Source organism: Eulemur rufifrons, chromosome 28, assembly GCF_041146395.1.
Source record: "Eulemur rufifrons isolate Redbay chromosome 28, OSU_ERuf_1, whole genome shotgun sequence".
Lineage (NCBI taxonomy): Eukaryota > Metazoa > Chordata > Mammalia > Primates > Lemuridae > Eulemur > Eulemur rufifrons.
Window position 1 is genome coordinate 65,197,106 of NC_091010.1, and position 24,931 is coordinate 65,222,036.

A 24,931-nucleotide genomic window follows, 5' to 3' on the forward strand; every position below is an offset into this window, starting at 1 on the left:
GGGGGCTCACTCTCAGCTGGGCCACCCACTGGCAAGGACGCAGAGGTAACACTTCGTGTTACCAGCACCCACAGGTGTGTGTGGGGGGCACAGCAGAAGCTTCATGGGGCTTCCCGCGGGGGGCTGGGGATGAGTTAGGACCTCACCCATCCATCCCCTGGACTCACACCAGAAGGTTGTTAAAGCAGATTCCAGAGGGCTCCAGGGAGGAAAACCCTAAGGCGGCTTTTCCTTGATCTAGGATAGAGCACGGGGCCAGGGAATTGCCAAGGGGGAAAGTTCTAGCTCCTGTTGTGAGAGAGAAGGAACATGAATGACAAGCTAGATCAGGGTCCATAGCTTTCACAAGTCTGGCACCTGTAGCCTCCAACTATATTTGTGAAAACCAGCCCTGCTCTGTGGAGCAGTTTGCAAATGGCTGTAGGAACAAGGTTTGCATCCTGATTTTAGCCTGAATGCAAGAAAAGAGCCCCTTTGACCCTCAGTGGTGAGTTTTCTGGGTTTTTTGAGGGGGTGGAACAAAGCAGAAGGAGCAATATTATCTGGTGCCTGCTGAATATTTAAAAAGAAGAGACATTAGCAACACTTCGGAATTCAGGACCAACTTCTCTGTTGGTCCACTGAGCCTTCTACCCTCCTCTGCACTTGATATTTTTATTTTTATAAACTACTGGGTGAGGCAAACATGCTTTTTTCCTTCCCAGGGCAAGAGTGGGGGCTCCTAAGAGGCAGAGGGTGCTCCCTGGAAGGCCTGAGCGTTGAATTCACAGCCCTGGCGCCACTGAAGGGCGACATGCCCAGCCTTTAGAAATCTTGTTTCTCAAAATCCTTTCTCTGCGATCTAGGATCCCTGCCAACATCTTTAGAACATGGTCTTCAAAGAAATAAGACTTAAGAAAGAAATTCTGTCCTCCCTCTCCCCCAGAAAAGGGTTGCTAGACCTGGGAGTGGGCTGGAAGCAGCAGGCAGGAGAGGGGAGTCAGCGTGTGCTCAGCCAGTGAGTCGAACCAGCAGAGAGCAAAGCCCCAGAGGGCTGGAGGGGCCGCTGCCCTTCCTCAGCTGCGACCTCGCATCTGTGCTTTCAGCAACTGTACCTGTGTTTTCAGACTTGGGATTTTCTTTCAAGGTTTATTGTTGATGGGTTTTTCCCCCAACATTTTATTATGAAAATTTTCAAATCAGCACAGCTCACAGAATTTTTACGTGGAATATTTTCATGCCCATCACCTAGATTGTCAATGACACTTCATGATTCTCTTCACTCTGGATCCATCCATCCCTTCATCCATCTATCCATGTTATATTTTGGGTGCATTTCAAAATAAATTGCAGACATTCATATACTTTCTCTAAATGCTTCAGCGTGCTATTTGCTAGAGTTTAAGATTTGCTTACAGTTTCTTCTGTTGGTGTAAAAATTCCATACAGTGGAATGCACAGACCTTGAGTGTACTTTTGCTGAGTTTTGACAATGCACACACCAGTGGAACCCAGCCCCCACCAAAATCTAGACCGTCACCGTCGCTGGCAGTTCCCTGGTGCCCTTCCCTGTCAGGTTGCCACACCACAACCTCCTAGAAGCAACCATTATTTTGACTTTTTCCAGTATAAATCAGTTTACCTATTCTGGAAGTTTATATAAATAGAATCATACAGTATATAATTGTGTTGGGACCCCCCAGTGCCACCCCCGGGCTCAGTGATTCGCTAGAAGGACTCACAGGACTCGGCACAGTGGTTGCACTCACAGTTACGATTTATTACAGTGACAGAGTACAACCAAACTCAGCACAGGGAGGAGACTCATGGGGCAAAGGCCAGGAGGAACCAGGCAGAAGCTTCCAGTTGTCCCCTCGAACTGGACTTGGACTGAGCCGCGCCCAGTTATCCCAGCAATGCTGTGTGACAACACATGGGAAGTGTTGGCAACCAGGGAAGTCCCTGAAGCCTCGGTGTCCAGGGTTTTCACTAAGGGTCAGTCACGTAGGCACGCAGCTGCTATGTGACTGACCTTAGCTACTCGGTCCCCAGCCCCTCAGAGTTCAAACTGATACAGCATCGCCCAGGGCTGCAGGCATACAGCAACAGATGGTTTCCATAATCACGTAGTTAGCATAAACTGTATGGTCAAATTGATACAGTTGGCCCAAGGCCCCAGGCTTGCAAAGCCCCTCTTATCAGGCGGGATATTGCAAGGGCTCAGAGGTTATCTCTCGGGAGCCAGTCCTGAAGATGGATCTTTCTTTGGAATGTGCAGGCTTTGAGCAACCCAGGCCTGCTGAGTTAACCCTGTCTTTCACAATAGCCTTTTGTGTAAGGGTTCTTTGACCCAACATAATGTGTTTGAGTCACATCCATATTGTTGCATGTGTCAGCAGTTTTTTCATTTTTATTCCAGAGTAGTATTCCACGGAGTGGACATACCACGGTTTATTCATCCACATGTTGATGGATACCTGGGTTCTTCCCAGTTTTAGGCTATTGGGGATAAATCTGCTACGAACATTCCTGTACAAGCCTTTTGGGTAAACACCCAGGAGTGGGATTGCTGGGTCGTAGGGTAGTGTATATTCAGTCTCATACAATGCTGCCAGACATTTTCCCAGAGGGGTTGCACTATTCGACACTCTCTCCATCGTTGCAGCTGTTCTATATCCTCACAGGCCCTTGGCGTTATCAGTCTTTTTAATTCTCACCATTCTGGTGGGCATGAAGTGGTATCTGATTGTGGTTACTTCAATTTTTTTAATCCAGAAAGGTCAACATCTAATACTAAGGGAGATGAGAGCGTGTTTCTTCTAGGAACTAAACACATAAAGCCAATCAATGACTCTGTCCTTCCAACTTTTCCTATTTGAATTTAAAATGGGGTGAGGGGACAAAAGAGAAGGAGGAAGGACTTTCCTAAGGAGCTGGAGACCTGGGCCAGGGGGGAGGAATTCTGCTCCTTTTTTCAAGACATATATGTGAGTTTACCTGAAATGTGTTGATGGCTCTTGTAGTTTGGGACCAGCAGTATCAACCCTCCAAGGTTGTAAGCAGCCTCATTTCGTCCTGCTGCTGGAAATCTGTGTCCTCCAGGCAGATTTCCCTTCCTAGTTGCACAGCTCTGGGTTTCCTGCCTGCAGTAGTGAACTAAGGGAGCCGTGGGGCTAATGCTGGTGTTGGGAGGGAGGGTCCTGGGAGTGGGCCCATCTTTCTCCTAATAAGCTCTCTAGCTGTGGGGAGCCGGAACTCCCTCATCTATAAAGTGGGAGTGACACCTGTTCCTTGTCCACGTCTCATGGGAGTTGTGAGGATCGGAAAGAAATTGTGCATCTGAGAAAGGGGGGGACAGATGTGACAGACAGAAGGGTCCCTGGTGGGAGTTGGGGGGCAGGCCGTGTCACCCCGGGGCTTGATCACGCTCTCTCTCACTCTCTTTCCAGGAGTCCGCTCAGAATTTGATGAGATCGACACGTCCAACCCAAACTGTGTTGTAATTGCAGACGCAGCAGAAGGCTTTTCTTATCAAAACATGAATAAAGCCTTCCAGGTGCTCATGGAACTGGAAAATCCTGTGCTCATATCCCTGGGGAAAGGGTAAGTGGGCTGCGGGGACAGTCGTTGCTTAGTGCTCTGGGTGATGCTTTGTGGCTGTCTGACTTACAGAATCAAGAGAGAAGGATGCCAGAAATGGCAGGAAACAGCAGGAAGTGGGGTGTGGAGGGAGCACAGGGAGGACCTTCTCCCTCCTTCTCTTTTTCTTGCTTTTTCTCTTCATTTCTTCCTTCCTCTCCTTTAATCATTTTTTTAGGAAGTTGGAATACCCTGTCCTCAGGAGCCGGTTGATCAAGCTTCCAGGTGGACTCTAGGCTAGAGCTGGGGTGAGGATGGGGATGTCATTGCAGATGGAGACTCTCTTGGAGATCTCAGAGGACAAGAGTTGATTGTCCCAAGTTTAGAGCAAACAAGAAGAAGGTGCATTTGCACAGGATATAGCACAGGGTGTGGAACAATGGTCCCAAGGGACACCCAAGTAGTGAAAAACAGGCTCGAGGGCCTATGGGATGCTCTGGTCTGCGCACTGCACGTCTCTGGCTGCAGAGCACTCACTGCCTCTGCAAAGTGGGGCTTTTGTGAGCAGTGGTTTTGTTTGGGCCTCTAGCACATGCCTCACCGTCCCTTTCTTTAAAGAAACAGCATTGGTTATTGCCCTTAACATCTTTTCTTACCACCAAGATCTCACATGTTCATTGAAGAAAAATTAGAAAACACAGATGAGCAAAAGAAGAAAAAAAGTACTTTTAGTGCTGCACAAGGAAAACAGCTGTCATCATTTTGGTGTATGTCCTTCCCAGTGGTTTCCTGTGCAAATAGATCATTACAGATGGATGTATTCACAGCACTGGTATCAAACTTGACCTTGTCTTTTCATCCGTTTTTTTATTGTTCACCAAACAACATTTGTGAATGACTTCCCAGGCAATAAGTGGATATCTCTGTGGCACAGTTATCCATTGTGTAGATGTCCTGTAATTTTTAAAAACTGATCCCTATTGATGGACATTTGGGTTGTTTCTGATTTTCTACCATAGTAAGGTGTGATGAGCATCTTTGTGCATTTCAGATGATGTCCTCAAGGACAATTACAGAGTGAGCATTTTTGAGGTTCTTGATGCATGTTGCCAAGTTGCTTTCCAGAAAGCTAAGCAGGTTGATTCTGTCATCAGCAGAAGCAGCACTAGATTCTTAGCGTCACAGGCTCTTAAAGTTGCAAGACGCGTTGGAGGCCCTATCCCAGTTTCTCATGCAGTGCAGGAGTTCTGACGCCATCGCTCAGGAGGTATTTCCCAGCTTAGGTGCTTCTGGTGACTGAGCACTCACTGCCTCTCCTTGCCGAACAGGGCCAGCTAATGGACTAGACAAGGGAAGGACTTTTTATTTAGCCACTGGCCATTGCTAAGCACTTTACATACTCCATCTTGTCTAACTCTGACCGCAGCCCTGTGAGGTGTACGCAGGGTCATTGCCATTTTGCAAGTGGGGGTGTTGAAGCATTGGGAGATAAGTAAACTGCCGTTCCTCAGCCGGTGAGTACTGGCAGGACCAGGAGTGCCACCTGGCCTGACTGGCCCCAGAGTCTGTGCTTGTCACCACTAAGCAACATTCTAGACCACATATTTGGCCCACACAAATCTTTTTTTTTTTTTTTTTTTTGAGCCTGTGTTTAAAAATTGGGAGATTTTACATAAAATATCCAGATTTCTGGATTCTTTTAAAGAATCAGAACATCTGACAGTATTGGGCCTCACATTCCCAGCACACACAGCAGCTTGGCTGGAGCCACTGCCCTATTAGTTCCAGTTCACCACAGACCCCACCACTCCCTATTGTCCTCCAAGCTTCAGAATCAGCTGCCATTTGTTGTTTTTTTCATAGTACAGAAATATTTCTTCATGCTATGCTTCTATGAAAAATGGGCAAATGAAAAGATGTTTCAAGAAAGAAAAAAGAGTACATATTTTTTCAGGAACTAAAAATTTCTGGTGTGTTTATCATACAAATAAAATGTGCCCTGTTTTAGTCAGGGTTTTCCAGAGAAATAGGAACCTACAGGATGTGGATATATATATGGAGAGAAATTGATTGTGGAGGCTTGGTAAATCTAAAATCTGCGGGGTGGGGCTGGTAGGCTGGAGACTCAGGGAAGGCTGCAGTTGAACCCTAAGGCTTTCTGCTGGTGGAATTCCTTCTTGCTCGGGGAGGTCAGGCTATATTCTATTAGAGCCTTCAACTGCTTGGACGAGGCCCACCCACTGCATGGATGGCAGTCTGCTTTGCTTATAGTCCGCCGATTTAAATGTTAATCTCTCCAAAAAGCACCTTCACAGAAACATCCAGAATGATGTTTGACCACGTATCTGGGCACTGGGGCCTAGCCAAGTTGACATGGAAAATTAACCATTGCAGTCCCTTTTTAAACTTACAGCCGTCTGCAATTTAGGTCACTGCTATGGAGCAAACCACAGACCCTGGCCTGCTTAACCCGTTCACCGGGGCTTGGCCCTTCAGGCATTTGAGTTACCGGTTACCAATCCTGCGCTAGAGAACAAGCATGATTAGGAGGCTCAGTTATAACTCATTCATGTGAAAACTTTTGTCTTTAAAATTGTCTCATAATTATTACCAGTCGCTATTCCAGATCGTAGGTAATAGTTGATACAAATATGTGGTTGAAAAAGAAAAAAAAATGGAACCAGTTGCTTTCAGCTTTGCAATACTGCAGCAAGTTCAATAGTAGGCAAGGGTTTGTTTAAAAAGAAAAGGTTAGTGGGGTCTCTGGCTCCCGGGGGTTGTGGGTGTTTAGGAACTGACAGCTTCCAGGCCGAGTCACAGCTTCGCAGACGGCCCAAGCACCCGAGAAGAGCTGCCGTCCTGGGCTGCGGGTCACCGCTGCGGGTCCTCCGCCGGAGCAGGGCTCGGCCGTGGCGGCAGGAGCGGCGGGCGGAGGCGCCAGGGCAGAATGTCCCCCTCCTGGAAACGGAGTGATTTACATTTGGCATCTGTTTGGACCCGAGAGTGGGAATTGGCTTTGTAATTTCTTCTGTCATGCCGCCCTCAGAAAATTAAGCTGTTTACGCGACAGACTATGGAAGGTTAATGGCTCTTCTGGGAAAGGTCAAGTGGTCATTTTGAAGGGAGGCTGTGCTGAATAATCGGAAACGGCCGAAGAATAAAGCATCAAATCGGGTCTGACTCCCCCTCCCGGCGAGCCTCTCTCTTCCCAGCGTCCACGGCTTCCCCTTGGTGGCTGGACCGTGCAGTCCTGCCCCGGCTGGGTTGGCTGTGTCCCGCCAGCAACACGGGACAAACACACACCTCCAGTGTGTGGAAATAACCTGGGCCTTTATGTTTAAAAAACTGTGCTCGTATTTAGGATCTGAAGAGAAACCCGAGTGCGTGGCTGCATTTCCTTTATCTCTAAAAAAATGTTTTCAGCTGACAGTTGGCCTCAAGGCACCTTTTTCTTTTCCTGAATGAGTAAGAAACAAAGAAAAATATTCTGGGCACTATAAAAACAAGCCCAGATTCAGTTAAAAAAAGAAATACTGAAGTTTCTGATTTTGATTTCTGGAAGTCAGTGTTGTCTTTGGACTCAAGATTAGCACAGCAAAGGCGAGGTTTTGATTGTGTGTTTTAAGTTGCACGTTCAGTTTTTTCCTCCCGTTCAGGACTAACTTAAATGTAAGCAAGTCCAGGTCTCTTTCACTTTAGAAGAGACTCGGGGGAACGTGAGGCGGCAGAAGCGGCCGGGGGTCTCCCCGGAGGATTCCCAGCGACGAGAGGCGCGTGCCTGGGCCCACCCAGCCTCCGTCTCCAGGCGGCCCCCGGGCAGCGGAGGGACAGGAGTTTGGACCCAGAGGCTCCCAGAATCCTCAGCTCCAAACAGCTGCTGCAACAGGGTGGTTTGGGTTTTCTAGTTTTCCTTCTGTTTCTGGGTAAGCATTTCCTGTGCTGGGTATACGCTTCTGTCACCCGTCCTCCGTCCCGGGCTCCTCCACACAGCACGTCCTCAGGGAGGCCCTCCCTGGCCCCCTCGTGCCTTCCTTCTTCCCCTCACTCAGGTGGGCTCGAGGAGATGAGGGTCGTGGCCTCTGAGGGCCTGCGGGAGGCCTTGCCTGGGGCGGCGTGGCCACCGTGTCCTCGGCAGGAAGCTCCGGGTGCTTCCGAGGGGCTCCCTGGGCCTGGACGCTCCCATCCCCCTTCCTTGTAGCTGGGCGACCTCCTTACCCTTCAGGTCTCAGCTTTATACTTCCTGCTGTGGGACACCGCTCCTGTCTCCCTGTCCCCGGCGCGTCCCCCGCCTTACTCAAGCAGCGTGCCGCAGAGCACGGGTTCCCGTTGTCATCACCCATGCGTGTTTGTGGGCTTGTCAGCTTCCCCACCAGACTGTGAGTCCCTGCGAAGCCGCCAGGGTCTGGGAGTGTCCCCGAGTCCTGCAAAGGGCCTGTGGGACAGCTGTCTGTTCATGTCCCTGGGGGACCTTCACACCGACCAGCGCAGGCCTTAGGACCTGGCATCTCCCTCGCCCTCTCGGCCAAACTGTGCCGTATTTCATTCACTGTCTCCTTAAAACTCTGGGCCCGTAATTAAATCACCATTCCAGAGTAGCTTACTGTTGAAATGGGAGAAATAAAAGCAAACACTCTTTTGAGTCTATATAAATGCAAGATATAGGTCTGGATTCTGGATTTATGACATGAAATTAGGGACGTCTAAGCCTGTGTTTGGGGGTCACTCACTCTGTGAGTGCGTGCAGTGTCCCAGCCGGCCTGTCCCTGTGGTGTGGCCCAGGGCACAGAGCTCAGAGGATGGGGGCAGGCTTGGGGTTCACTGAGAGACTCTCGAGTCCTGTCACCACAGGGCATGCCCCTCCTTCGACAAACGGACTCCAGGCTCCAAAGCCCCCGATGGGGAAAGTGGCAGGAACCCAGGCCTCGGCAAGGCCAGGATTTGGCTGAAGCCCTGCAGCCCGGCCGGGAAGCTACTGAGGGGACAGCAGGGAATGCAGTGGGCAAGTGGCTGATCCCTCCTGAGCAGCTGGGCGGGCAGTGCAGCTCCTACAGCTTCAAGGCATGGGGTGGGGCAGCAAGGGACAGCAGGGTCCCCAGGAGTGGCAGAGCTGGAGGAAGGGCACAACCCCGGGGCGGCTCCTACGGAACTCAGCCCTAACACTTGAGATGGGCACACAAGGCAGCTCAACGGCCCAAGGTGGGAAGACCTGTGCTTGTTTTTCTTCCCCCAGCTCTTACTTTCTTGCCTGTGTCTCAGCCTGGGTGAATGATTATTAATCTTTTCTGAGCAGTTTCTGCGTGCTAGGCATCATGTTAAAAGCTTTGCACACATTGTTTTGTTCAAGCTTCACAGCAATCCATGAGGTAGGTATGGTTTGTTGTTTGCTTTGCCCATTTTACAGATTAGGAAACTGAGGCCCTTGGGGCTCAAGGAACCCCAAGTTGTCAGAAGGCGGAGAGAGGATTTGAAGGCTGAAGTCAGCTTGTTTCTCTGTCCTTCCCTTGGATTCTTTGCACACATGCTTTCCCAGTGCCCCCCAGACCAGAAGGGCACGGCAGGAGGAGAAGGGAAACAGATGTGCTGGACGACAAGATATTTTAGTAATTCTGAGCACCGGCCCCCCTCTTTGTATTCCTGGGCTCCAGCGAGTCCTGTCTTCAGAGTGGCACAGGTTCAACCACCTTCTCCCCTCCCGTGGCCAGGTGGCTTTGCTCAGAGAGAGCCGGGCTTGCTCCCCCGTGTGTCAAGTGCCTTGAGGCTCGTGTGACATGGGCATGGGATGGCCCAGGCGGTGGTGGCCGGGGTGCAGCCCAGCCACGGAGCCCGAGCGCACACTCACAAGAGCAAGGGGCCGTCTTGAGGAAGGAATGCTGCCGCGAGCCGAGCTGGGAAGAAATAGCTGTCTTCTCGTAAAAGCATCTGGCGCCTGTGAAGCGGGCACCTCGCTTGACCCCGGCTGATAGGGGACGGGGCAGGGTGCTGTGGAACTAATGGAGTTCTCTTCTTCAGGCAGCAATCGGGGTTAATTATTAGCAATTAGGGGTTCGCCACATGCTCTGCGGACCTGCTGTTCCTTCCCAGAACACAGGTCACTTGTCTTTCTCTGTGTTGGCAACTGGAGCCATCTGCGCCCGGGGCCCCCTGTTAACCATTGCAGGGGGGTCCCCACGAGGCTGGCAGCAGGGGCCTGTTCTGACTGAACGAACCGTGGCGTCCCCGGAGCTGCCGGCCCACTGTGCTCCCACGTCCCTGTTGCGCTGGCCTCCGTCGGCCACTCCCAGCAGGCGTCTGGACTGACCCTCGGCCCTGGCTCAGCGCCCGTGTCCCTTCTGCTCTCTTCTAGACGCTATTACAAGGAGACCTCTGGTCTGGTGCTGGACGTCGGGGCCTACATGAAGGCGCTCGAGGTACTTGTCCGGGTTCTGTTCCGAGCCCTCTTCAGATCTCAGGACGCCTGAGATGTTTCCGGTCTTTCTGGAGAAGAGGGATGCTCAGCGTATGAAGGGCTGCTGTGTTCCTAAGTCGGCCCTCCTACTTGGGGCTCCCCTGGCGCTGGGCCCCTCACCTGCCCTCGTTGTTACTCTGCCCAGCCCTCCCTCCCTCTCCTCTGGTGGCACAGCCCTCACTGCCCGCACGGACCCCGCCGGCTCTCCCCGTGTGCTCTCTGCCGCTCTCCTCTCCGACTCACAGCGTCTGTACCTGTGTGGACCACCCTGGCCTCTCCCCTGCCCCTGAGCATCTGCAGCACCTCAAGCTCAATGTGTCCTAACTGGACTCCTTCCTGATGTCCCCTGCAGTGTCCAAGGCCATCTGTGGCCAAGCCCTCAGATGGGGCTCCCCATGGTCCACTCTGACCCACATCCCATCAGCTGCCCCAGCCAAGGTCTCGTGTTTCTCAGAACACAGCGCCTGGCCTCTTCAAGGGCCCTGACCCTTGGGGCACATTTGGGACAGTCTTCCCTGGGTTGGGCACACACCTGTTCCTTGATCCCAAACCCACACTGTGTCCTTTTCTCTCTTCCCAGTATGCTTGTGGCATTGAAGCCGAAGTGGTGGGGAAACCTTCTCCTGAGTTCTTCAAGGCTGCCCTGCAAGCCATCGGGGTGGAAGCCCACCAGGTAGGTCGGCGCCTCTCGAGGAGAGTGTGTGGGGGCAGCCCCTGGGTTCAGGGCTCAGGCAGCCTGTGGGGCCCCCCACAGGAGCAGAGGAGGCCACTGAGTGCTTTCAGCCTGTTCAATTAGTTTCAGTGTGAGAGCAAGAAACAGAAATGTCTGTGGCTTTTTCTAAGTGACTTTTTGCTGCTTCTCTGGAAGGATAAGAATTGATAAGTCCTATCAGTGTATTAAAAATATTTTTGTTGGAAAGTCAACATAACAGCAAGATTACAACAATAGGTCACCTTTATATTATTACTATTTTGGGGACAGATTGCCTTCCAAACTTCTAAATCCTAAAAAGAAAAAAAGCAGTTATGATTTTGTCCACAGCTGCCGCCCCACCCTGAAATTTTCCAGTTTCTCCACATCCTTGCAAATACTTGTTATTTTCTAGGTGGTTTGTGTTTTTTTTTTTTTTGTTATATGAACATCTTAGTGGGTATGAAGTAGTATCCCATTGTGGTTTTGGTTTGCATTTCCTAACAGATTATGATGTTGAGAATCTTTTTATGTGCTTTTTGGGCACCATTAGGGGTTTTAATGCATTGCAGTTATGTTCTAAAATGACCATATTTTTTGAAAGGCATACTACAATAAGATAGGATAGCATGGAGTAGTGGCTCACACCTGTGGTCCCAGCTATTCTACTCGGGAGGCTGAGGCAGGAGGATTGTTTGAGCCCAGGAGTTTGAGATTGCAATGAGCTATGATGATGCCACTACACTGTAGCCTAGGCAAGAGAGCAAGACTTTGTTCCCCACACCCCCAAAAACAGAGTGAGGCTCTGACAAGTGCTACAGCGTGGATGGACTAGAATGGGCAAGTCCGTAGAGACAGAAAGCAGATTAGTGGTTGCCAGGGCTGGGGACACAGGGGAAAGAGGAGTCCTGCTTCATGGGTATGAGGCGATGAAAGTATTGGGTGCTAAAAGTATTCTGGAACTGGACAGTGGTGATGGCTGCACAGCATTGTGGATGTGCTTAATGCTAATGAATTGAACACATTAAAATGGTTACAGTGATAAATTCTATGTAATGTGTATTTTAACACAATATATTTTTAAAAACTACCTTAAAAAATCAACAGTAATTTTTTAGTATTATCATATTCATATTCAAATTTCCCTGGCTATCTCAGAAATGTTCTTTTATGGTTGATTTGTTGGAATCTAATCCACATTAGGGCCATACCTTGCATTGGTTGTTTCCTAAACCCCTCTTTTTAACCATTCATCACAGAACAGTTCAAATATCTGTACAAGCAGAAAGAGCAGCACAAGGAACCCCAAGGTACCCATCATTAAGCTTCAATATTATCAACTAATAACCACTTTGAATTGTGAAGTAATTTCATACTCAAAACAGTTACAAAAATAGTTCAAAGAATTCTCCTCCTCCTTCACCCAGCTTCCCCAAACGTTGGCACTTACGTCATAACCACAGAACAATTATAAAATCAGGAAATCCACCCTGGAACTAGATTGTTAACTAGTCTAGAGACCTCATTCAGACATCATCAGCCATCCCACTAATGGCTTTTTAGGGGCACGTTGTACCTAGCAGCCATCTTCCTTGTGTTCTTTACTCTGAGACTCTTCCTCAGTCTGCCTTTGTCTTTCATGACCGTGGCATTTTTGAAAAGTACTCGTGCTTTAATTTAGATGTTGCATTTTTGGCAGGAATCTCGGAGAAACGATGCTGTGCCCCTCTCGGTGCACCCTGTTAGAGACTTGTGGTATCATTTGTCCCGTTATTGGTGATGTTGACTCTGATCACCAGTTGAGGAGGCGCCTGCCAGGGTTCTCCACTGTAAAGTTACTCTTTGTCTCTTTTGATAAGTATCTTGTGGGAAAGTACTTTGACACTATGTAAATATCCTCTTTCTGATCACTCTTCTAATTTTAGCACTGATAATTCTTTTTGTATTTAATTATTATGGGGACATAATGGTTGTATATCTTTATAGGGTACCTGTGATGTTTTGATGCAGACATACAATGTGAATTAATCAAATCAGGGTAATTGGGTTATCTATCACCTCAAACATTTATCGTTTCTTTGTGTTAGGAACATTCCAATTCCACTCTTTTAGTTATTTTAAAGTATACTCTAACTTGTTATTGATTGTAGTCACTTTGTTGTGCTAACAAATATTGTTCATTCTATGTAATTATATTTTTGCACCCATTAACCATCCCCACTTTATCCCCACCTCCCGCTACTCTTCCCAGCCTCTGGTAACCGTCATTCTACTCTCTGTCTCCAATGAGATCAATTGTTTTTAATATTTAGCTCCCACATGTGAGTGAGAACATGCGAGATTTGCCTTTCTGGGCTTGGCTTATTTAACTTAACGTAATGTTCTCCAGTTCCATCCAAGTTGTTGCAAATGGCAAGATTTCATTCTTTTTACAGCTGTATAATATTCCATTGTGTATATGAACCACAATTTCTTTTTTTTTTTTTTTTTTGAGACAGAGTCTCACTCTGTTGCCCAGGCTAGAGTGAGTGCCATGGCGTCAGCCTAGCTCACAGCAACCTCAAACTCCTGAGCTCAAGCGATCCTCCTGTCTCAGCCTCCCGAGTAGCTGGGACTACAGGCATGCACCACCATGCCCGGCTAATTTTTTCTATATATATTTTTTAGCTGCCCATATAATTTCTTTCTATTTTTAGTAGAGATGGGGTCTCGCTCTTGCTCAGGCTGGTCTCGAACTCCTGAGCTCAAACGATCCGCCCACCTCGGCCTCCCAGAGTGCTAGGATTACAGGCGTGAGCCACCGCGCCCGGCCCACAATTTCTTTATCCATTCATCTGTTGATGGACACTTAGGTTGATTCCAAATCTTGACTATTGTGAATAGCGCTGCAATAAACATGGGAGTGCAGATATTTTTTTGATATACTGAATTCCCCTCCTTTGCATGTATACCCAGCGGTAGGATTGCTGGGTCATGTGGTAGTTCTATTTTAAGCTTTTGAGGAACTTCCATACTGTTCCCTATAGCGGTTGCACCAATTTACATTCTCACCAACAGTGTACAAGGGTTCCCCTTTCTCCACATCCTTGCCAGCATTTCTTATTGCCTGTTTTTTTGATAAATGCCATTTTAACTGGGGTGAAATGATATCTCACTGCAGTTTTGATTTGCATTTCTCTGATGAAATCCACAAAGCAAGACATGTTTAAGGACTCTAACTTGTGTCCTCTTCCTGCTATTCTGTCTCTACCTGTCTCGCGTACGTGGCCATTTTTATAGATCTTATGGCTTATCTTTCCATTTTTAAAATATGAGCAACCATGTATATATTTCTGTCCCACTCTTGGGATGAATGTAAGAGAGAAGACAGTCTTAGGATAACTTGTTATATATAGAGAGAAAGGCTAATGTCATAATGTGAGTTTTTAAAAATCAGTATTTAAAATTATATAAGTGTGCTCAGAACCATCTCAAACAACCCCCTCCCCCACCCCAAACCAAAACCAAAAAACCTGCCACTGCCTAGAAAACAGGCCCGGAAGGAACTGAATGTCCAGACGGCATCATTGGTTATATTCGGATAGTTCCACACGGGGTGACTCCCCTCCCCTGTGTCTTCTTTTTGGCATTTTTCAGTCATTTGCATAGTCAGCATCTGTCACATTCTGAATGAGAAACGCCCTCTCCACGCCCCAAAGTAGAGCCGGGGCCCTCAGGGGGAGCTGGTTAATCCTGGTTTCTCCTTTTCAGATGCTGGCAGTGGGGGCTGGGAGAGAGTGAGGTCTGTGGACCCCTGGCGGGTCACCACGTCTGCTAGAGGCTCCGCCACCCTGAGCTCTGTGCCCCCGACTTGCTTTCTCTGGTGTCTCTGAGCACACGTGACCACATCGTGTCTCATGTACCTCCCACACTGTCATTCTCTCTTCTTCCCTCAGCTGACGTTTCTGTCTCTCCCCTTGACAGGTGAGTGGCAATTGCATGCCATTTTCTTAAAACGTTCATTAATGTTACTTGAGTCTCAGGATGTGTAGACACGTTGGAGCAGTATTTCAAAATAAGGCCATTTCAGATGAACTGCGTCCTATGCACAGGGCAATAATTCTCTGTTCCTGCCTCTTTATTTTTAATGAAAAATGCCCGTGAGGAGCTATCTTGCTGCCGAAGTGCCAGGCTGTGGTGAACCTTAAATTTTTCAAGCTGCTTTAATCAATAAAGTTATCACCAGTCATTTCCCTTGATAACTGCTTCTTCCTGAGACCTGACTCGCTTCTTGCTGCTGAGGGGTTTTCAGCCTGCACTCGGAATGGACATAACTCCCCAAATCCAATTTTCATCTTAACCTTTCCTCAATAGTCTAGAAATAACAGATTGCTGGTATTACTCTAATAGATTGGAAATTCAAACCTCTTAGAGGCAACCAGGCCCCTTCCGGGATTCAGTATTAAGGCAAAGAATAACACACCGTAAAGGTTACTTCTAGAAATACCTAATTCTCATGGTTTAAGCTTCCAAATCAGTAGGTGGTTTTATAGCTGCATATGAAAGCCCGAATGACGTGAAGGTTTTCGCAGTCCTTCGTGATCATAAGAAGTTCCATCAGTTGCAGACTGTGTAGGTTTCGTGGAAATTGTGACTGTGCAAACCAGAGTGCTGAGTCAGTGCAGGAGCTGGGGCTGGAGGGGCCCGTTTCACAGGTGAGGAGCCCCAGGCTCGGAGAGGACAGCCCTTGAAAACCCTGAGTCCCCCGGGTGCCAGGCCCACCCCGGTGCTGTCACCTGCCCATTTATGTCATGAAATCCTCATTCCAGCCCCTGTCATAGGTACTTCCATGTTTCCATCTTGGGGTTAAGACAGGATCTCTCGACTTTGGCACTGCTGACGTTTTGGGGCCCCATCTTTCTGTGGTGGGGGACTGTCCTGTGCATTGCAGGCTGCTCGGCAGCCTTCCTGGTCTCCACCCACTCCCCTCCCAAGTCACGAAACCAAAAATGTCTCTAGACATTGCCACATGTCCCTGGGGAGAGCTACAGCCTTAAGGACGTGGTCATGGGAAAGTCTTGCACTGAACCCGAGCCCACACTGCTGGTGAGGAGCAAAGCTGGGACCCAAACCGTCGTCTTCCCGTCCCCCGCAGTGCTCTTTGCCGTACCACGTTGCTCAGGGACGGCCAGCAGCAGCCCAGAGTCCCCAGCTCCCGGAAATGCAGTTTGAAAGGCATATTTAGTAGTACGATATCGTTTTCTATTTTGAAAAATAGTAAACTATATATCGTTGGCAGAATACAGACTATTGAAAACAAAGTTAGACAAGACCTGGGGCGATGAGGGTGGGCAGAAGACGCAGTGATTTTCACGGGCTCATGCCCGCCAGACAGGCTAGGAAAATGAGGGTGAAGTTTGTAGGCTTCTCCAGGGAGGGCTGGGCATGAAAAATGGACCGTGCCCTGCCACTTTGTTCCCTGATTCTCAGGGCATCAGTCCTGACTGTGGGGCTTTGGGGACAGTCTGTAGCCCTGGTGGGGAGGCCTGTGGGTGGGGAGTGTGTGTCTACGTGGGGGCCGCTCAGGGCCAGTCACTTCCCCCATGGCCTCCCTCCCGCCCCAGGTATTTCCACTGAGGGTCTGTCCCCTTCCGCTCCCCACCCCCAGTGGCTGAGTGCCACCCACCAGCTGTGCACGTTTTCTCTGGGTATCAGTTTGGGGATGACCCTGCTCGGCTCCTGCTGGGAACAGGCTTCCAGCACTGAGAGAGGGAGGGCCAGGGGTGGCTTGGGATGCCCGCAGCCCTGGTTGGAATTGGAACCTCTTGTCCCTGACACCTGGCACCGAGCTGCAGCAGTGGGTCCAAAACTGATGGGAGTTTTAGGGACGTCCAGCGCTGAAGTTGTCTTTGTGATGTGCGTTCATCATAGGTGCCCGTAAAACCTGTGGCTTAGGTTTCTTTAAGATGTGTTCTCTCCTGGAGGCTTGTTTAGGAGATTTTATTTTCTTCTCCTTAAAACAGAAGTATTTTTTATCTGATTATGAAATGACTCATTAAAGGAGATAGGAAAAATTCAGAAAAATACAAGAAAAAAATAAAAACTGTTCATTATTCCATTAGCCTAGAATAACACAAATTATGCTTAATCTTTCTAATTGTTTTGTGTCTATATGTACATTTGTAAAAAAAATTGGGATAATCCTGTCTCTGCTATTTGAAACATTAATTTTTCCCCTTAATATTCTATTGGAAACAGTATGTTTTGTGCTTACTGAAGCACTTTTTTAAAAAAAATAATTTTTGTCACTGTATAGTATTCTATCCTTCGGACTACTAGAATGTTCTTTACCATTTCCCTATTATTGGACATTAGGTTGCTTCCAAATTCCCTCTTGTACAAAACCCTGACGAGCAATCTTGTGTGTCCATCCTCTCGTGCATTTCTACAGAAACCTAGAGGTGCCAGGGGTACCATGGGCCATGACGCACACTGTGTATTTCTCTCTCAGAAAGGTTGTGTCCATTCACCTTCCTCACCAGCTGTGTATACAGGCATTTGTTTTTCACGTCTTTACCAACACCATTATTTCTTGCTTTTTTATTTTATTTTTTTTTTAATTTTTATTTATTTACTTATTTATTTTCTGAGACAGGGTCTTGCTCTGTTGCCTGGGCTAGAGTGCCATGGCATCAGCCTAGCTCACAGCAACCTCACACTCCTGGGCTCAAGCGATCCTCCTGCTTCATCCTCCCAAGTAACTGGGACTGCAGGTGCACATGACCACGCCTGGCTAATTTTTTCTATTTTGAGTAGAAACAGGGGCTCACTCTTGCTCAAGCTGGTCTCAAGCTCCTGACCTCAAGCAATCCTCCTGCCTCGGCCTCCCAGAGTGCTTGGATTACAGGCATGAACCACCACGACCGACCTATTTCTTGCTTTTTTAAAAAAAGTGGTCTTTGAGTTTTGCTGTGTAAGTATTCCTTATGAATGCGTCAGACCGTGGTGGAAATCACTTATCAATGCACCGTCTCTGGGTGTCTGAGGGAGCTGGGTGCTTTTGGGCCTGAAGGCCAAAGGTCCAGGGCTCATCCTAGGGCAAGATGTCACCTCAAGGCCTCTCCCTGTGGGGCCTGTGCTCCTCGGAGCTGCAGTATAGACACCGAGCCCTGCTGTTCCCTGCCTCCTGGCAGAGTCTTAGGGTAACTAAAACCTTCGTGAAGCGTGGAAGCTCTTTGGCACTGAGAGTTTGCACCCCAAACATCGCTGCTGTTAGATGAGGCTCTTCTCCCAGCACCCAGGGTGGGGGGAGGAGCGTGGCAGGCGGACAGTGGTTTAGGAGGATGAATGAATCTGCTTTGGGAACCAAACCAGAAACCTGCCTCAGTGACTGTGGCGCCTCCCTCTGGCTGTCTGGGTTCTGGGGGTCTGACCTTTCGGTTTGTGTCTCCGTCTGCCCTCCACCATGTGACAGACAGAAAGGAAGCAAACCCAGGCCTGACAGGTAGCGTTTTTATTTCCCCTGACAGCACACCTCTTGACCTCTATCTTCTTGCCAGTGATTTTTTAAATCCTAAATGATTTGGCAATAATTGCTCCTTCTTGCACGCTTATTGCCCTTCACCGACAGTAAACCTGTGAACTCCCTGGGGTCCCGAGCGCACCGCCGTCTGCGGAGCCCACAAGCTGGCCCAGACAGGCATCGCTGCTCCGGGCGCCCGGCGCGGGCCCCCAGCCTGCCCCCACGCTCACGCACGGCTCCGGGGACTGCAGGATGCAGGCAGCAGAGCCACAGCTGCTGTTCCCTGGATGAGAGCTCTTCCTCCGGGGACCAGATTCCTCCGGTTCCATCTCACGGGCCACCTCCACAAATGTCCCAGCCCAGGAGGTCCTGAGAGTCTTATTCTGAGAAGGAAGAGTTTCTGCTGTCTAACTGTGTGTGTGTATGTGTGTGTGTGTGTGCACACGCAAAATTTTATTTTCCCCAGAAGCATGGAAGGTGTCAGGCATGACATGAAATATTTGGAAGACCTGTCCCAGGTCCAAGGAACTTTCTAGTAAGATGGCCCTGGAGCCTTTGGTAGAAATGGACGTGGTCCTCAGTTGGAACGCGGAATGTTCAAAGGCTGACCCACGGATTCAGGATGGCGCCTTGAGAAGGACAAAGTGTTAAATAGAATCTAAGGCAGGGGCCCGTGGCTGGCACAGTCACCCGAGGCCAGGAGCCACGTGAGTTGCCCGTGCAACCCTGGCTTCGCGTGACCTTTGGCGTCACCTGTATGTGTGCAGCAGACTCGGTGCCGGTCGCACTGAGGGAACACACGGTGCCGCCGGCTGTTTCTTCCTTGGTGATCTGATGGTCTCCAAACAGCCAGTTTGAGACACAGAAGCTCATTTGGATCTGGCAGTGTTTTCCCCAGCATCAGTCATTCTGGAAAAAACAATTCCAGTTTTTACCATATCTGGGTACGTGCCACTGGCCCTGTTACTTAATGTTTCTTTCAATTGACTCACTTTTTAAAAAATAAATGTATTTTAAAAGAAAGTTTTGATCACCACTATAAATGGAAAACCAGAATCCCGCATTTACTGTAATAGATGAATCTAACAATAAATACCATAGGATTACATTAAAGTGTATGTCCTTGTTCTACCTAGAGTCAAATAGTGTGTCACCAGTATACACAACATGCCTTGAGAACCAGGAGTAGCTGCAGGAAAGATCAGAGAAAATTAGTTTGAAAAGTGTGAAGTATAGACTATTCGCTAGGAAGAAATGCAGTTTTATTTCCAGTACCTCCTGTCTTGCAGTCGGCTTGTGGCTACTAGCACTTGGCAGAGGTCCCAGCCTTGGCAGCCATGGGTCACCTCCTGCGAGCTTTCTCCTGGTGCCACCACGCCCTGCCACTTCTCCGATAGAGGCCCCTCTGGCCTCGGTTTGAGTATGATCATGGAAGGAGCCTGTGCAATTATTAGAAGAGCTTCATGTTTAACGGAAACTGCCTCCCTGGCCTGTGGGTGGCACCAGCTCTGTTGTCCTTTTCCGTGGCTCCTCTGGGTTCCTGTCATTTGAAGGCCTATTCAGGAGATGTTTCCAAGGACAGCTGCTTAGGCTTATTCACATGTGCTTTTTGGAATTCATTGCCTGATGAATGGCGGGTAAATGGGTAGTTAGCACAAGTGTGGTGTCACCTGCTGGGATGGCTCCTTCCCTCCCCTGTACCCCCCAACCTAGTTGATCCATGTTGCTCTTCAGAAACCTCACCTCCTCCAAGAAGCCTTCCCTGACCACCACCAAGCCCATGAGGTCTGCCTCGCAGCCTCCTGTGCTTCCTCACAGGGTGTGATCATGTGTCTGTGAAACTACCTGATAAATGTGTTCTTGCACTTGCTGTCAGCTCCACAAGGGCAGGGGCCGTGTGTGTCTTACTCACATTGTGTACCAGCCGTCTGGCCCAGCACCCGGCCCCACAGGGCTCCGTACAAAGGTGCTGAGTGACTGGAGCAGAGAGTGCCTGTCGTGAGTGCCATGGACTGTCCCCGACACGAGTAGGTTAGGAGTTTCTGCAACAAAACATTTTGTAGTATTTATTTTTCCTTCTTAACGTGTTTAGATAACTAATAGGTCCAGGCACCGTGCTAGATGCTTCACTTGGATGATTTGATGTAAACACTGCACCAGTTACGCCCATTTTACAGGTGGAAGTGGAGGTGTGCCTCTTTTTCTTTTATCTTTTATTTTTCTCTTTAACTTTTTAAACATAAGGAATGCAGTTAGAACTGATCTAATGCTCTTGTCTGCTAATTCTCACATCTGTGTCAGTTCTGGGTCAGCTTTGATTTTTCTCCTCATTATGTGTGATATTTTCCTTCTTGGCATGTCTGATATTTTTTTCTATTTATATAAGTTAAATTACGTGGAAATAGTTTGATCCTTCCAGATCTTGCTTTTAAGATTTTGGAGGCAGCAGCAGAGCAGGGCTTAGTCTCGGACTAATTATTCCCTACTATTGAAGCAAGGCGCTGCGGAGATGCCGCCCAGTGCCTGAGGCCTGGAAGACCCCCAGCCTCCTGGTGGGAGCACGCTCCAGCCTGTGCGAGAGGCAGGCACTGTCCTCTCTAACTTTTTGTGTGGTCCTTGCCCAGGCCTCGGGAGTTTGCTCCCCGACGGGCACTGGTCAGTGGACACTGAACGCTCGAGGGGACCCTCTGGGTGTCTCCGCGGTCCTTCTCCCTGCGGCCCCTCCTCTCTGGTATGCCGTCCTGTGAGCTCTGGCTGCCTTGGTCTCCCCAGAATCTCAGTTCTGTCTCCTCCATTCGGGGAGTCTCCTGGGGTCCCCCTGGATTTCCCCTCTGCATTAGTCAGCTGAGACTGTCGTAACACAACACCACAGACTGGGTGTCTTAAACGACAGAAATTTGTTTTCTCACAGTTCTGGAGGCTGGAAGTCTGAGCTCAGTGCTGGCCAATTCAGTTTCTGGTGAGGACTCTGTTCCTGGCTCGCAGACGGCTGCCTTCTTGCTGTGTCCCCACACGGCCATGCCTCTGTGCTCATGCGGAGAGAGCACGCCTGGTGTCTCTTCCTCTGGGAAGGACGCCAGTCCTAGCAGATCGGGGCCCCTCCCTCCTGACTTCATTTAACCTCAGTTATCTCCCTACTTGTCCTATATCCAAATACAGTTGCATTGGGGGTTAGGGCTTCAACATAGGAACTTGGGGAGAGACACGCTTCGGTCCACGGCGCCCTCCCTGCACCCCCAGTCTGGGAGCTCTGAAGGCAGTGAGCGGAGGGCAGTCACAGGCTCACCTCACCTGTGTCCCGTGTCTAGAAACCACTGTGCTTCAATGCTTGTTGTCCAGTGTCTTGAAACTGTGGTTTCACAGGGTTTGTCTGGTTTTCTGGTTGTTTCAAGTAGGAGAGTATATCCTAGAGGCTGCTTTTTAAAATGATACGCAGGCTGCGAGCACCTCCTCTGTGAGTGTGTGTGTGTGTGTGTGTTTGTATGTTCTTTTGTGTTTTACAGGCAATACCTTCACTATTGAAAGCAAAACCTATATAAAGCAAAACTCACAAAGATTTGCCAGAGATTTACTTAGTTTTCATGGAACCAAGGGTTGGCAGATAACCTGGCTATTAACAGAGGGTTCAGGGTCAGGTGGAATTTAGCCTGTGTTCCCGCAGAGGTGAGGCAGCATCAGCACCCTGCACGTCCCTGGGCCACCAAATCATTTTGACGTCTGCTGATTGATTTCAAATGGCACAAATATGTACTGTTCAGAGCTGTGGCCCACGGGGGCAGTGTGAGATATATTCAAGGTGGGTTGACTTTTAATCAATATGATGACAATATTATCTTGTTTAATTTGTATGATGGTGGTTTTAAACATCAAATCAAGCAGTTTATTATGTCAAAAAAGATGAAGGAGCACAGGAGTGAAATTCTCCTGGAATCGTTTCTGAGCATATTTCACTCCGTGACAGGCCGTCATGATTGGGGACGATATCGTGGGTGACGTCGGCGGTGCCCAGCGGTGCGGAATGAGAGGCCTGCAGGTGCGGACCGGGAAGTTCAGGTCAGTGCCGAGCTGGGTTCCTTTGCCCACCTTCCTTCCTGGGGTGACCATATTCTCGTTCTGTTTTGTTTTCCAAAATAAAGGGGGGCTGTTTGTTCCAAATCCAAGAGGAGTATGTGGGCTTCCGCTACCTTGTCTGTAACTGACCTCTAAGGGTGGGGCTGGCTGGTCTTTTGTAGGAGACAGTGGTACGTTAGAGTGGCTTTCGATACCGGGTCCACGTTTTGAAACGGCGTGTAGTGTGGAGAAAACAGGCAAAGGCTCTGCCCACGCCGCCTGCCGGGGCGTCAGGCGCAATCTCGGCACCGGGTTAGATGCTGCGGCGCAGGTTGTAGTTCGGGGCACTCGGTCCCTCTGGTCAGCCCCCCGCCTCCTTTTGTTCCACCCTCTCCATTCTGTGGGACACAGAGAGCAGGTGGTTGGTTAGGGACGCTTTGGAACTGAGCCTCCGTCTCAAGAAGAAACTTGGGTTTCATTTGCCGGGTCCGAAGTCTGCCTGGTCTCAAGCCGGTCACTGGTGGGCACCTGTCAGGTGTCAGACACTTCAGGGCATGTGGAGGTGTCCCATGGTGACCAGAATCTGGCTCTCTCTGCTGTTGAGAGTACCTGAGATATCAGAGTGTTGTCCAGTCTTATTCTAGATGATATCGATTGTGGTCATTCAGAGAAAGTTCAATTTCCAGGATGCCGGGGAGACTTAGTTAAAACATGGTTACCCAGTGGTCCTTGGATTTGAGGGACGGGGAAGACCAGTTACATTTGTCCTGGGCGATCTGCTTGGGCAGGATCAGAGAAGATAGATCAAGGGGCCTGACTCTCACACTGAAGTTTCTCTCCCGTGTGGGTGACCCTAGGGACCTGTGGGTTTGGGGCTTATAGGTGAACACAGGTGAGTGAAGAAGTCTCAGCACACCCGGGCTCCAGGATTGGGAAGCCCAGTGCCTTCTGGCCACTTCTAGGACCTTCCAGGCTCGGAGGTACCTGTGAAGCCCCTGACACGCCCAAAATATGGACTTTCTTTCTTCCCCAGGCCCTCAAAGGAGTGTTTCCTGGGTTGCTTATGTCCCTGGGGAGTGAGGGACACCCCACCCACAAACTGCAGCAACATTCTTTCCAAGAGGCCAGCCAGGGGCTCCGAGGTCCCCAATTCCCGTCCACCCAAAGTTGCAGAGCCTGGTCCTGCTGTTGCTCCCAGGCAAGGGGCTCCTTGCTGAGCAGCAGACCTCGGTACCTTCCAGCCGATGCCCAGTGCTGCCTGGTGTCGGCCGTCAGGAGCCCAGCCCAGTGGCTGGCACATGCATCACTGACCAACAGGCTCGTGACGGACACCCCCTTGTTTGGAAACGCAGTGCTGTGGATCCCAGCAGGTGAAGACTGAGAACCGCTAGATTTTGTGCACAGGGCTTCTGCTGGTTTCTTGCGGGAGAAACATTTTTTCTGTCCCTAGTGCCACTTCATTTGAGGTTTTTCTGGCCAGCCTGTACCAGGTGCTCTTATGGAGCTGGGAAGGCACCGGTCTTGCTCCAGGCCCCGAGTGTGCCTCTGGCCGCTGGGCATCGGAACAAGGTCCCACACACAGCTGGGAAGTCTGAGAAAGAGGGTGGGTGTGGGGGAGGCTGCACCCGCCCTGCGCCACCAGTGGTTGGTCTTTGCGGATTCCAGTTGCCTGCCTGCCGTTTAAGGAAAAGTGTCCTGGGGACATCCCCATGCCCCGCCTCCCAGAGAGAGAAACTCTGTCAGCAATTTGCCAAATCCTTCCAGATACCTTCTCTGTGCAAACATATTGCTAATGTTTTCTTTTTTTCTTTTTGCAAAGATGGGATTATGTTATTTTGCAGCCTGCCTTTTTCTTGAGCACTGTTTTATGGAGTTATCCGTCCTGGTTGGAAAAGATGGTTACTCTATATGTTCCTGAAGGCATTTAAGATTTCAGATCCTTTAATTTGTTTGCAAGGATGCAAATCTGCTTTTGTGAACATGCAGGTCAGAGGAGGAAGAGTGTTGCTCAGTTAAGGTGGGGACTGAGGCCAGGAGTTGGGGTGGCGCAGGCCACAGGGGCAGAAAAGGAGGTGGGGCTCCCGGTGTGTGGTGTGTACGTCATGTGTGTTAAAGGCATAGAGATCTTCCAGCTGTTGGCTACAAGCCGCAGGGGGCTGAGCACTTGCAGTGTGGCTGGTCCAAATTGCCGTGCGCCGGAAGTGTAGAGACTGAGTGGGGAGAACAGATTGCGAAAGAGTCTGAGTCATGTTTTTATATGGACCGCATGTTGAAATGCTGAAATTTCATGTTAATTTCTCTTGTTTATTTTAATTTCTGTTGACTTGGCTCCTAGAAAATGTTAGCTGGCCTCTGCGGCCTGGTATTGGTGGCCCCAGGGGGTGGCAGCCACCCTCATCTCTGCACCGCCCCCTTCTCCCTCCAGATGGCACTCTCGGCGCACAGACGCACCCTAAGGGGCGCGGGGCAGCTGAGCCTGGGCTCTGTGGGCCCTGATGGGCCCCGCTGGGTTGAGGGCTGTGTTGGGACTGGAAGTCCCTGCGTGGTGCTCCCTGCAGATGTGTGGCCGGCTCGGGGGCGGTGAACAGCCTCTGCGTTTCCCGCTGGCCGTGCTCAGGGTGCCTCTCTGCCAGGGCCTTCTAGTTTTGCACCCACCCCCGACACACGTGCACACTCCCGTGTACTT

The 24,931-nt window shown here is 49.6% G+C and overlaps 1 protein-coding gene across 3 annotated transcripts in view; it reads left to right on the top strand.

The window, feature by feature from the left end:
• Positions 1-24,931, top strand: part of LHPP (phospholysine phosphohistidine inorganic pyrophosphate phosphatase) — a 101,544-nt gene that overhangs the window by 17,783 nt on the left and 58,830 nt on the right. Inside the window, exons 3-6 of one of the 3 annotated variants that reach the window (XM_069460406.1) lie at positions 3,429-3,582; positions 9,902-9,965; positions 10,584-10,676; positions 22,157-22,248. In XM_069460406.1, the coding sequence (XP_069316507.1) occupies positions 3,429-3,582; positions 9,902-9,965; positions 10,584-10,676; positions 22,157-22,248 (403 nt within the window). Of the gene's footprint in view, positions 1-3,428; positions 3,583-9,901; positions 9,966-10,583; positions 10,681-10,799; positions 10,952-22,156; positions 22,249-24,931 lie in introns of those variants that run through there. The other 2 variants (XM_069460407.1, XM_069460408.1) reach the window with 2 other exon arrangements.